The following is a 13,625-nucleotide window of genomic DNA, read 5'->3' on the forward strand; positions in this document are numbered from 1 at the left end:
GTGTCTTCTGTGCCACCTGTTATCAAACTTAATTGTAATTATATAATTGTAAAGTTGTTCTGTTATATATCAAGTAACAAATTTTTTTTTTTTTTTGTGTGATCTTTGTAATTATCTTGAGTCTTTATATTTAATCCTAAAATAATCATACACTCATTTGCATATATATATATACACCTGAATATATACATAATATATTTTTTACATATTTCTTTTCTAGAGATGGCTCAATGGCTAGTGAAAAATGGTCCTATTTCCATTGGTATTAATGCAAATGCAATGCAGGTGAGTATTATATAGTTAAATTTTTTGTTTTGTTATGTTTTCATTCTAAATATAGATTTTTTACATTTAATTTTGAATTTCAAAATAATTCTAAAACTTAGTCTAATCTTTTCTGTAGTTTTATTATGGTGGTATTTCACATCCATGGAAATTCTTATGTGATCCTTCTAATTTGGACCATGGAGTATTAATTGTTGGTTATGGTGTTCACAGTAAGTTAATTATTTATTAATATTGCTATATTTTATTTTTTGATACACTGTGCAAAAGAAAAAGGGGACAGTTTTATATCTGCCATTCTATTGGGCCGATTTACGAAATTCAAATTTCGTTTTTCATGTCTCGAAAGCGTGACTTAGGATATATATTAGATTTATATACAGCATTGATCTAACACAGGTATTTTGACACAAAATCCAACTTTTCCTAAAATGACATGCCAATTTTTTCAATTTTTTGATTCTATGACTCAAATTATGCCTAAATATTAAATTTTGTAAAATTTGGTGTGGAATTTACAGAAAAATTCAAAAACTTATCTTGGAGCACTTTTTTTTCATATTGCACGAAGAATGATTCACATGGCAAACTTCTTAATTTATAGCAACCTATTTTTTCTTTTCCATTTTTTCATTGTAGACGAGCAGAAAAAAGTCATCGTTCATGCTTTCAAATAATTTTAGCAAAGTGCGTAAACCACATTTGGCATTGTTATCGCTTGTAACAAATATGCCAAAGAAAATTTTCAATAAAAAAACTCTAAATTTTTTCTGATGTGCTAGAAATACATCTACACTCCAGATCTTATGAAACCATACACAATCCACTGTAAAGCTAGTTCCTAGTTCCGGTGTAAAGCTGCTTGTTTGCCTCAAAGAGGCAGCATACTTACAATTGGCAAAGCTGATAGGGTGTAACTTACACAATTCAATCAAAAATTCTCAAAGTTCCAGCAGGACTGATGGAAAATTAAACGTAACGCTTATGTCATTGTGTGATCATTAAAGAAATTAAAGTGTTGAGTATTTGGATCAATTATTGAACTAATTACTGATCATAACTCACTTTTATGTGATCAAAATTCCACACTGCATTCTGTCAAATTACAGCAATGATTAGTGGCACTCTAGTATTATAATAACCAGATTTTGCATTCCCCTGGAGCATAATTAAAAAATAGTGTTAGTAGATTGGTTGCTGAATGAACTGCATATCGGCATATACAGCCATAACTTTACAACACTTAAAATTTTTTTATTTAGGTATTGTATGAGAGCTTCTTTTCATCTGTTTTGAAAATTTAATGTTCAGCATATAATGTATTTATTATTAATTTTTTTATGTTATTATATTTTCTGAATATGTACTAGTGTGCAAAACTTTAGCAGCAAATTCCTTTTCAACATACAACTGTGAAATGTTTAAAAACTGTGAAATGGTTTCAGCACAATGAAAAGCCAACTTAGTAGAAATGTGATGCATATTCAAATATTAGCACCATGGTGTCAGACCATGCAGGATGTGAGGAGTCGGTGCACAGTGTGTAAGGCAATTTAAAAAGAAGAAAGGAAGGTGCATTTCCAGGCATTCTTCTGCAAATGAAAGTGAGATTGTATGGGCAGTTTGGCTACAAGAAAACTTCACAATGCCTTTACACTTGGTGGAATTATTAGCAAACTTAAGGTGAGGCATAGTTTGTTGCCCACGAATTTGGAGTTGATAAAAGTGTTGTTGCACAAAATTGGAGAGGCATCCAAATGACAAGTACAGTTGTAAAGGTTGAAATGTTGCTGGTAGTCAGCCAAAGAAAACAGCGGTGACTGATATATCAGCTAGTTAAGAAGATCAAAACAGCAATTGACAACTGAAGAGTGGGAAAGAGTGGGAAGTCAATAGCTTGAAAGATGGCTCTATAATCTGATAAGAAGGCCACCTTTGAAAAATGCTCTGGATAAGTCTGTAGTTGCACAATAAAAGGATGGCTGCAATTTCACCTTTTAAGAGATTAGCCAACGGGTGTGTGTAAAGAAAATAAATCACAATAAACACCTGCGCCATCATTAGTGATATCTCCCATTCTGGTGGAACCATCAGTGTACACTCACAACCAGTCTCCTTCCAGGTAGTAAGAATTTATAGTTTCGTATGCCAAAGCTTTGAGCACATTTTCATAAGTCTCAATTTTGAACATCTCTTGTACGAGGCAGATGGAGAAACCCTTGTTTTTCAGTAAGGCTACAAGATAATAAGAAATGTTCAACCACAAAATTTAGGCTCAAACTTGAAATCATTTCATAAACTCCTTGGATAAAACCACTTTGTGTCTTTAGATTCCACTCATGCACAAAGGAAACTTGATCCCAAAGGGATAGGCATCCCTGGTTTCTGATAATTTTCTCCCAAATAAGTGCAATACTTTCCCAGATAGTCACAGTAATAGGTCTATTATTAGTATATAATTGCATGCAATCAGTATTAGTTGTTTTCACTGCACCTGTTATTAAACGCAGTGAATGATTCTGGAATGTCTCTAAATTGAGAATTTGCTTAGAGGAAGTGAATAATGGTTCACAACAATAGTAAAAATTCACAGTGGTAGATTAGGTAAAATATAGGCATTATAAGTTGTGTTTAGAGTAGTTTTTGAGTAACTCCACTTGGAACTTATCTTTAAGAGCGAAATCTCTTAATCTTTAAGAGTTAGAATCATTAAGAGAGAGACTCTTCTTGAAGCTCGAAGTATCCTGTACATATGATTAAGAAAATTTTCTTAAAAATAAAAATAAAAAAAGGTTTACACCGAAAATATTTGAAATTTTCAGTAGTTGAGATTAAACATCCTTCATGAAAAGTCGTGAAAGGAAGGAGTGGTGGGTCAGGGAGAAAGATTCAACATTCTTACCAAAGTTTGCTTTCATGTTTAATTGGGTCCAGTTTTCTATGATTAGTAACGCTTTATTCAGAACAGAATTGATACAGTGCTCTGCAGTGTTTTTGGAGGACACTCTCTAGGTGACCAGGTCTTTAGAAACTTCAGTGCAAATTTAAAAATTAGGATCCTAATATAACATTTGGTATAATCATTGTGAAGTTACCAGATGTGTTTAATTAAAAATGAAGATGCATGTAAGGATAGCTTTAATTTACAATAGGATATTTGTAAAAGTATGGTCTTAAAGTTGAGAAATGAAATACTTATTGTTATCTTTCAAGTTCTTATTCTAGAATTTTATTCCCCAAGATGTTGCTTTAAGAACTAAAATACTTAATATTTTGCGATAACTATAAAAATTGTTTATTCTAATCTTTAGTTAAATAGTAGCTTTACCATTTTATAATATTGCAGTATATGAGTAAATTTGTCTGAGCTACTGGTTCTCAACTTATTTTGCCCCATGCACCTCTTTCCTCATCGCTAGAAGATCATTTCTCTACCCTTCTTTTCTGAAATTTGAAATATACATGAACATTTATTTAAGTAATTTTTTAATGTGTTTTATAAATTAAACAACAAAAAGTATAGAGAATGTTGATAATTACTAAAACTTGAATAAAAGTTTTTTTTTTTTTTTTTTTTTTTTTACATTCATTAACTAAAACTAAAATACTTAACAGCTAAATAATACAAAGTTGACTGCATTTTGTTCTGAAACTAAGAAATTCTTCCCGTGGTTGATAACCCCTGTCTTAGCCATATATTGTTAAGCTTTAGGGAATTCCACAATGATATTTTTCATTTCCACATGCACACAAAATAAATAAATTCTCAGATTTTTCATCGAAACATTATACTTGATCATTTAATCAAAGCCGAAAAGCTTGTTTTGGATGTAATAAAATAAAATAGTGATAACATATATAAAGAGACATGTTTTTGAGAATCAAGTATCAGACTTAAATATTCAATTACTTATAATAATAATTAAAATACTTTTTTATTGATAAAAAACATGCCCTTTTATTCATGTGGGCTTTTCTTTGATGTGTGTTGCCTTTTATCCACATGGGTATTTGTTGCATGGACAATTATCACAGTGGGCTTCTGTTTGTGGTCTTAAGTTATATACACTTTCATCCATTGGGCTTTTATACGGTCACCATGATTGGATTATTTGTATGTAATGGAAAATGAGTGTATTATCATTATTTTCACTAGAGCTTTTTTTTAAATAAATTTATGAGGTCACGTGCTGATTCATTTGTCAGATTTTGCTTAGCTATGCAAACTAAGCTAGGGGGTTGTCATGTATCCTTCTAGCTTCAGCCAATCAGCTTCCTCCTCACTGCTAGGAGAGACCTAGGTAAGGTGGAAGCATGAGAATTTAAATAGCTTGGGCTTAGTCTTAGTTAACTTTTATAGCGAATTAATATAATATCAGAGTAGGCTATTTTAAAATGTACATAAAAACTGCAAATAGGGAATAATAGTATGAAAAGGATTTATCAAGCGTGCAACTCGATGTCTTCTCATGATGTTACAGAATATTTGAAATGGAGTTAATGATTTTTCATTGGATGTTTGACATTTAAGCTAAAGTATAAAACTTTTGCTGAAACAAACAGTTTGCTGAAATAGTTTTGTATGTATAGCAGTGTGAAATACAAAACTGAAAGTAGATGATCTTGTATATAGGATGACATGTGAAATAATTATCAATGATCTTTTCCAGAATATCAATATGGAGATTGCTAAAAACATTAATAATGGTTATTTTGTGTTCTTAAGGAATTTTGAAAATTTTAATACAATCCTGAAGGAAGAAAAATCTAGTGGACCCAAGCCAGGGGCTATAGAGGCTACTAGATGCCATTAGGACAGTGACTTGGATAGCTTAAAGCTGTTTTTATCCCAAATTTCAAGTAAATTTAATCAAAACAGTTTGTGTTCTGTGACAGGGCACTCCATCATAATGGAACCAATAATCTCAAATTATGATTAATTAGATTAAACATGTTAGGATTAGACTAGAAGAGAAACACGCTAATGTGACAATCAAAATCATAAAAACAACCTTGTATTTTAGCGTAAGTATATTGAAACACTCAGTCGATTTCGAGGGCAGCTAAAGGTCCCTCCTCATCAGGAGAAAGAAATACCTAGAAAGAAGAAAAATAAAGGGGAAGGAGTCTCAGAAACACATGGTCCTTATCAGCACTGCACGTGGTTATAACCGGATTTTTAATCAGAGTTACACTGGCCGCCTACTTTTACTGAGCCAGGCTATCTGATCAAACATGTAACACAAAGGACAAGAAAATTAGCGAAGTTAAAAATAGGGAGCGAGGGGCAACTGCACCTTCACGCTCAAAATCTGAACTTCGAATAATGGAAAGCTTAGACTCTATAATTGACCGAGCTATTGTGAAGAGCAATATTGCCGGTTGCAGAATTAAAGCCCAAGGGCACTTGACATAAAGAAATCCGGACGTGGAGAAAAACTCAGGTGAGAAAACGGATATAAGGGGAAGAAGAGAAGTACCAAAAGGAGCAAGACAATCCAATCGGACAAGTTCGCAAAACGTGACGAGCGATCGTAACTTTTAAGGAGGACCCAAGACAATGTAAATCAATGACAACAATATGAGAAGATACACTACAGCAATAGTTCCAATGACAAATTCAAATACAATTAAACAACTTCAATCAGTAGTGCGAAATACAACACAATACAAAACAACTATACAACACAATTTAAATACTACTATTCAACACAATACACTATAGCAATTCAACAACAACCTAAGCAAATCTCACAGCATTAGTATTATCAAACTCCAAGAATAATATTCAAGCTACAGAAGAACTTCAATCAAAATCAGATGCATTGGAAGTATAAACAGCTACCAACTGAGGATCTAAGTGAAAAAGTTGTCGTCTCCTGCCATGAAGGTGTGAGCTGCAAGTGGTCTGACGCTTCTATCTTCGAAGAGAATTTCATAATTAAAGACTTGGGAGTAATTAACAAAGTCACATTGCACAGCTTTGTTGAAGAATTTTTCATTAGATCTTCTGATGTAATCTGGAATCGTCTCAAGTTTTAAGTCTCTGTGTAAAAGTTTATTGCGGATAAGATAGTGTGAATCGGTAATAATGCACAGAAATTTGTTTTGCACTACTTGTAATTGATGCAGTTGAGTTTGAGTGACCGTGTTCCAAGCAGGAGCAGCATAACAAAGTATCAGTCGAATGCAAGTGGTATATATATGTTTTTTGGTACGCAAGCTAAGATTTGAATATTTTCCAATGACCGGGAGAAATCTGCATATTATGCCCATGGCTTTGCTCTTGACACTATTAATGTGATTAGACCATGTGAGCCTTTTGGTTCAAAATAATTCCTAAGTATTTGGCCTTTGTGACCAGAGGAACAGCTTCCTGAAAAAGGTAGAGATCTTTAAAAGCAATGTTTTTCTTTGTTTTGCTAAGAATTAAAAGTTGTGACTTGCTAGCATTGATATTTACGCGCCAATTTGTGCACCAGTCTTCTACGGCATAGAGGTAATTTTGCATTTTGTCTATTGCATGATTAGCTTGGATGGATTTCATTGCAATCGCCATATCGTCAGCATAACATGCTAACAGAGAGTAATTGTCCAAACCAGGGTGAGGAAAATCTGATATGTAGAAAAGATATAGTACTGGACCGAGAATACTTCCTTGTGGGACGCTGGATCTTATAAGTCTTGAATTGGATTTTTCATTTCCTTAAGCAACGAAGAAGTGCGGTTCTGCAAAAAGGAGAAGATCAGAAGAATGAGTTCTCTAGGAAGTCCCAAGTTGATAAGCTTGAAGACGAGCCCCTCATGCCAGACACGGTCAAAGGCTTTTGCCACGTCCAGCATAAGGAGCGCAACACTTTGCTTGTTATGGAATGCAAATCCCACAAATTCTACAATTCTTACTAGTTGTCGGGTAGTATTGAGGTTTTTTCTGAATCCGTACTGATCATTAGGTAGCAGGTGAAGAAAAGGTTCCAATCTTGTGAGAATAAGTCTTTCATAAATTTTACCAAGGCTGGATAACAAACTGATGGGAGGATAGCCATCAGGCTTGGTCACATCTTTACCCGGTTTGGGAAGAAGAAAGATCTTGGCTTGCTTCCAAGGATCAGGGAAATAGTTAAGAGTAAGACAAGCATTGAGAATACTAGCGAATTTACTGATAAGTTTTCTAGGTAAGTTATGAAGCATTTTATTAGTAATTTGATCACTTCCAGGAGCTTTTTTGATGTTGAGATATTTAATAATATTAGTAATTTCCATAGGAGAAGTAAGCCTTGGGATGTTATGAGCCGAAGAAGAATGAAGCCAGGAATACACATAGTTTTCCAGAACATCTTTAAAGTTCTGATTCATGGGCTCCATATTAGGAGTAAACTGCTTTTCCAGGTATTCAGCGAAAATATCAACTTTATCTTTGAGTGAGTAGGCAATTTTAGTATCTGTATGAATAGGTCTATTGTTAATACTACTTCTTTTAAGATTTTGAAGATACTTCCAGAAAGAACCATCACTAATATTAAGTTTAGATATAAAATCTTCTCTTGTTTCCTTTTTAAAATCAGTGATAAGCTTCTTGATTCTTCTATTAAAAATATTGATTTCTCTTTTAAGGGCAGGGTTCCAGTTACGGTGCCAAAGCTTCAGCAATCGGTTTCTTTCTTTGATAATATCTCTGGTACTGCGAGGTAGTCGAATATTATTGTTAGTTAATTGAATGGTAACTGTAGCATCTCTGAAAGCTTTCAGTATACTGTCAGTGAAGATTTGAATGGCAAGATCGATATCCTGTTTGGTAGAAAGTGAAGTGAAAATAGGAGGATGTTTGATTAAGATATTGTGAAAAGTAATCCAGTCAGTATTATTTCTGGTAATAGGAGGGTCTTCTTTAGAAACACCAAGAGAAGTAATGACAGGTACATGATCAGATGTAAGTTCTGCCTTGACTTCCAAGGAAACAGGGATAGAAGTATTTGTAAGGATAATATCCAAGATGTCAGAGAGATTTGGAGAGGCAGGACGATAAGTGGCTTCAGAAGGTACATGTAATGCAACAGGATGATTGCAGATAAAATTATGCATAATACGTCCATTGGTGTTAGAACGACGGCATCCCCATTCGAGGTGCTTAGCATTCGTGTCTTCGGCAATAATAACTTGCTGATCTTCAGGAAGTAAGTTTTTTAACATATTTTCAGAAAGTCGATTTCGTGGTGGATTATAAATAGCCGTAAAATGGATGGTACCAAATTGTGGGAGTATAACAGCAACAGTCACACTTTCAAATCCAGAAGCAGAGTTTGTCGAGACAAGACAGGATTGCAGAGAGTTTTAATAATGGAAAGCAACCACTGAACGAATTTTTATACCCTCTGGTAGTACCAAACGTGAGGAAGTAATGCCATATATCAAAATTCTACTATCTTAATTCAGTTACTATTTTTGCCAATAGATGGCATTACCTCCTCGCGTTTGGTACTACCAGAGGGTATAAAAATCCATTCAGTGGTTGCTTTCCATTATTCGAAGTTCAGATTTTGAGCGTGAAGGTGCAGTTGCCCCTCGCTCCCTATTTTTAACTTCGCTAATTTTCTTGTCCTTTGTGTTACATGTTTGATCAGATAGCTTGGCTCAGTAAAAGTAGGCGGCCAGTGTAACTCTGATTAAAAATCCGGTTATAACCACATGCAGTGCTGATAAGGACCACGTGTTTCTGAGACTCCTTCCCCTTTATTTTTCTTCTTTCTAGGTATTTCTCCTGATGAGGAGGGACCTTTAGCTGCCCTCGAAATCGATTGTTTCAATATACTTATGCTAAATACAAGGTTGTTTTTACGATTTTAATATTAGGATTAATGTATGGGAATTTTTTTTTTCTTTTTTAAACTGACATTTTTTTTTAAATTTGAAGATATTTATGATTATATTAAAGAACTGAGTGAATACTAGTTTGTCATTCTTGTAAAGTTATAATATTAGATAAACCAATATTTCAAATATAATTTGAGTAAAATACGTTTTGATTTACAGCATATCCAATTTTCAAGAAAACACTGCCATTCTGGATAATAAAAAACAGTTGGGGTGCTTCGTGGGGAGAACAGGTACTTTTTCTGTTAATTGATATGTGCTCGCATAAATATAAAATAGTGTAATTTTAAGGGAGCTTTTTATTGGCACATAAATATTTAATAAGTTAATTTTTTGTATCTAGGGTTATTACAGAGTTTATCGTGGTGATGGAACATGTGGCCTAAATATGATGGCAACTTCTGCTGTTGTTGATTAGCATGATTGTGAAGACCAATGAGCTGCTATTAATTGTAGAACTATTCTTTGTATAGCCTTTGTGATTTTTAATAATGACATCAGTGGATTTTATAGGAAAATTTATATTATTTTTTACATGCTCAATACTATACATAGAGATTATTTTTTATTTTTCTTTAAATGAACTAATGTTTTATATGAAAAAATAATCCCTTTGAATAATTTTTTAAATGTATGCCTTACCTGTTAGATAATTAAAAAGCTTAAGATTAACCATTGTGTGCATTCATTAACATTTATGCTGAAAAGTGGGATTTAATATACATTACTTTAATCTATTAATTAATTAATATATAGAGTTTACACAAAGCCACCCTCTTTCTCTCTCACACACATACATGTTGATTCTTATTTTGATATCATGTTTTATAGTAATATCCAGTTTGAACTTTTAATGATAAAATAAAAATTTTTAATAATACAAATATAGCTATTTTGTTCGTGTACAAAATCATGGTAAATAATTATGTAGCATTATTTAAAAAATAAAATTCAGTCAATGCATAAATATACAATTATGAAAAGAAATACTATTAAATTTACAAGTAAGAAAAACATCTAATTGCTTCAAATTTTGGGAATTCTTGTGGAAGAAAGGAAATAAGGAAAAAAGTTAGATCTCTACAGGGCTGGAAGGTTTTTCTTACATTACTAAGCTTAAATCCAGGAAATTACAGAAAGATGAGCATGTTGTATAACAATGTTTTGCAGAGAATATGGGTGATAAATGTTTTAGATATTTTTTGATTTACATACTTTATATATTTGTTTTCCTTTTTTACTTCCTTATACATATAAAGTATTGTAATCGCGAAAAGTTTCAGGCAGCATATTTCAATGAAAATATCCATTTTGACAGCTATCGAATGCAATTTAACGATGTTTTTGCTTGACATCTGTACATAAGGACAGAATAAAAGATTCTTTTCCTCCAAAAAAATTATAAAACTGCTTTAAAATGAATTTTGAAGAGAATTTTTTGTGTCGTCTGTATGAACGTATCTCGCATAACTAAAAAATGAGTAGCCTCAGAACATTGAAATTTTGTATATAAAACTGCTATAACATGTAGATGTGCATCTCATATTTTGGTTGCAATCGGCCACACCAAACGTATATAAATATATATATTCACTCTGTTACTCGTCTCGGTGATCTCAGTTTCTTTACTCTAATATGTTTGTAAATTGTACATGTTTTGCTTTAAAAATGATTGAATTATGTTGTTCTATCTTCCAGTTAAGGTTTTTATGCTTTTCGTAAATATGGAAGCAATATTTGTACAATTATCAGCAGTTTAAAAGCTGTTTAAGTGCAGTTAAGTTTTGAATAACATGGTGGACATATTTGTGTACATTTGAAACAGCAGAATAGTAGATTTGTTGTCAATCTAGAGAAAGTAAGCTTCACAACAACAAAGATAATGCATTCATTTATTATTGCGAATTAAATAATGCGTAATCCTTTCTGGAATTTTTTCGATGAAATAAATGTTTAAGATTTACTTCGTAATTTTTAATTCAGATATTTTGAGTTTTTATGTATTTTTGCCTTGTCGCAAAGTGAGAACTGAATTAATTGAATGAGAAATACTAAATCGTCTGTGAAAAACTGTTTCTTTTTTGTTTTGTTTGTTTAATGTCTTTTATACATCGTTCTAGCTTTATCATAGTATTTGAACAGAACATGCGGCAACGATTAAATAATTTTTCAAATGATATAAATTTTGTGCATTGTGAGTTATAATATGAATGAAATATTAAGTGAACTTAGTGCCAGAGTGTCGCTATGCTAAACAAATACAGTTAAAACTCTTTAATGCGGACTTGTTGGGACTTCGGCGATTCCGGATTATAGATCATCAGTTTAAATCTCATAAGATGGCATGCAGAAATTATAAAATTAAAAATATGAAACAGTAATTTATGAAATAAAGAACAATTATGATCTAAGAGGTATCAAAATTTACAAAAAAAAAAAAAAAAAAAAAAAAAAACCCTTAATATTTATTTGTTTACTTTATTAAACATTTCTTTCAATGTAAGTTGTTTAAGTTGCTTTGTTTTATGTGATAATACTTTCTCTTTAATTCTATAAACAGACATAATTTCTTGTTCAGTTTGTTCAGTAACAAAGTTCCGCTGTTCAAGTCCCATTAATTGCTGTGCCGAGAATACCGACTAACTTGTCAATCGAAATTTTTTCGTTTTCACTAAGCTCTCTGTCACATTCTTCATGTCTTTATCCATTTTTTGCAGCAATTCCACTTTTTGTGTGATGGACATCGAAACATGCTTTCACTTTGTAGATCCTTTGGGAGCTCCAGAATCGAAAATTCAAGTTTACTTTTATAGTATTGCTCTTACAGTCTGCAAAAAATAATAAGCTGGATCCAATTCGAAAATTAAGGAACAATGCAACCATCAACATTAACTGAAATAGATAATTAGATAATTTTAGCTTATACCGTCCGTTACACATAAAATGCGCACGCAAAAACGTATTCTGCGCTTGCGTACACGCATATGCGCAGTCGTAAAAGGTCTTACGTGCACGCGTAAACGCCTATGCACAGAAAATTTTTAGCTTTGAGGTCCGGATTACAGATCATTCCGGATTATGGGTGTCCGAATTAACGACTTTTGACTGTACACCCCCCACATATTTTATTTAACTCTCTGATGTACTCTGTCTTCATGGTAGGATTATCTGTTATCCAGTCTTTCTCTCCAGTATCACATTTTTTTTGTATCGTGTATTGAAATAATTAGCATTTTCCGCCTATCTTTGAAAGCAGTTAATTATGTTTAGATTCTTTTTGTGCAAAACTAACATCTCACCAATTTTTGTTTTGGGCAGCAGAAAATTTCAGCCATTCCTTTCCTTCTCATTACAGTTCTGCAATTATTTGTCCCAATTCTAAGTGTTCATCTGCCAATGATGTAGACATGAAAAAATATAAATGATACCCTTGACCAGGAAGTTCTTCAAGTAGAGCTTTAATAACTCCTTCCCCACATAATCATCAAGTTAATTTTGACTCGTTTCTTTTCCAAGGTAAATGATAAAATTACAGATATAACCTTATAACGTTGCGCGCCTCCAACTTGCACGCAACCAAGAGGTGACTGTGAAAACTTGTATAAAAGATAGAGCCTTGTGAAGGGTTTAAGTCCCTTTTTATTCAACGTAATAAATTACAATTGCGTCCTCTTGACGCTTACATACTGTGCCAACTTGGCAGTCAAATAAAAATAATAACCTGAAAAGAAAGTAAAGACAAGATTCTAACTACGAGGCTCTCTAAAATAACTAACTCACCGCGTTTTACAATACCGCTGCTAATTCAGCAGACTTGAAGCTCACTGGAACGATTACCACTACTTCCCGCCAAGCACATAGGCCGCAACGCGGGGTTCTTCAATTCTCGCTAACTACCTCCGCGCTCGCTAAGTAAGAATATCTCACCGAACTTGTTTCCTTCCTATTTAAATCAGAATACTTCCGCTGATAATTTGAATGCTTGCGCGTTCTACTAAAATTTACATATTCTGACATTGGCAGTTCCAGGGGAAAGTAAGGCTTGACAGGAAAGATAGTTTAAACTTAAAATAAATGTTAGTTAAAAATAAATATAAACCCTACAACCTGATTTAGATTCACATGATTTATAAAGTTTAATTCTGTATCAGGATTGTTTAGCAGGTATATGGCAAAATTTAATTCTTCCTTTCCACAATAAAAACTTTCATTTATTGATGTAGTCCTTTTAAAAGTGTAGCCTGACTTGAGATTCCTGATTATTTTATTCAAAAGTGGTCGAAACTTTCCAACTTTTTTGGCGGTATCACTGGATTAGAGAATTTCAATGTAAACATCATGAGTCACTATACTGTTAAAAAATGGCGTTACAATCATGGGATTCATAAAAATGTACATTTTGATTTTGGAGGGTTTTTTTTATAATAGTCATTAAAATTGTTAGAGGGGAAAAAAATTTCATCTGCTGC

At 32.8% G+C, this 13,625-nt stretch overlaps 1 protein-coding gene across 2 annotated transcripts in view; it reads left to right on the forward strand.

Moving 5' to 3' along the window:
* LOC118181643 (cathepsin L-like) overlaps positions 1-9,828 on the forward strand; it is a 28,858-nt gene extending 19,030 nt beyond the window's left edge. The window contains exons 9-13 of one of the 2 annotated variants that reach the window (XR_015040885.1): positions 221-285; positions 404-497; positions 7,551-7,674; positions 9,316-9,389; positions 9,500-9,661. Coding sequence is in view for 1 of the 2 variants with exons in the window: in XM_035350808.2 (XP_035206699.1) it covers positions 221-285; positions 404-497; positions 9,316-9,389; positions 9,500-9,574 (308 nt within the window). In the remaining variant the exon portion in view is untranslated. Of the gene's footprint in view, positions 1-220; positions 286-403; positions 498-7,550; positions 7,675-9,315; positions 9,390-9,499 lie in introns of both variants that reach the window. The other variant, XM_035350808.2, reaches the window with a different exon arrangement.
* The last annotated feature ends 3,797 nt before the right edge of the window (positions 9,829-13,625 follow it).

Source organism: Stegodyphus dumicola, chromosome 4 (genome assembly GCF_044657685.1).
Source record: "Stegodyphus dumicola isolate Sdum_Otavi_A_Nest chromosome 4, ASM4465768v1".
Classification (NCBI taxonomy): Eukaryota; Metazoa; Arthropoda; class Arachnida; order Araneae; family Eresidae; genus Stegodyphus; species Stegodyphus dumicola.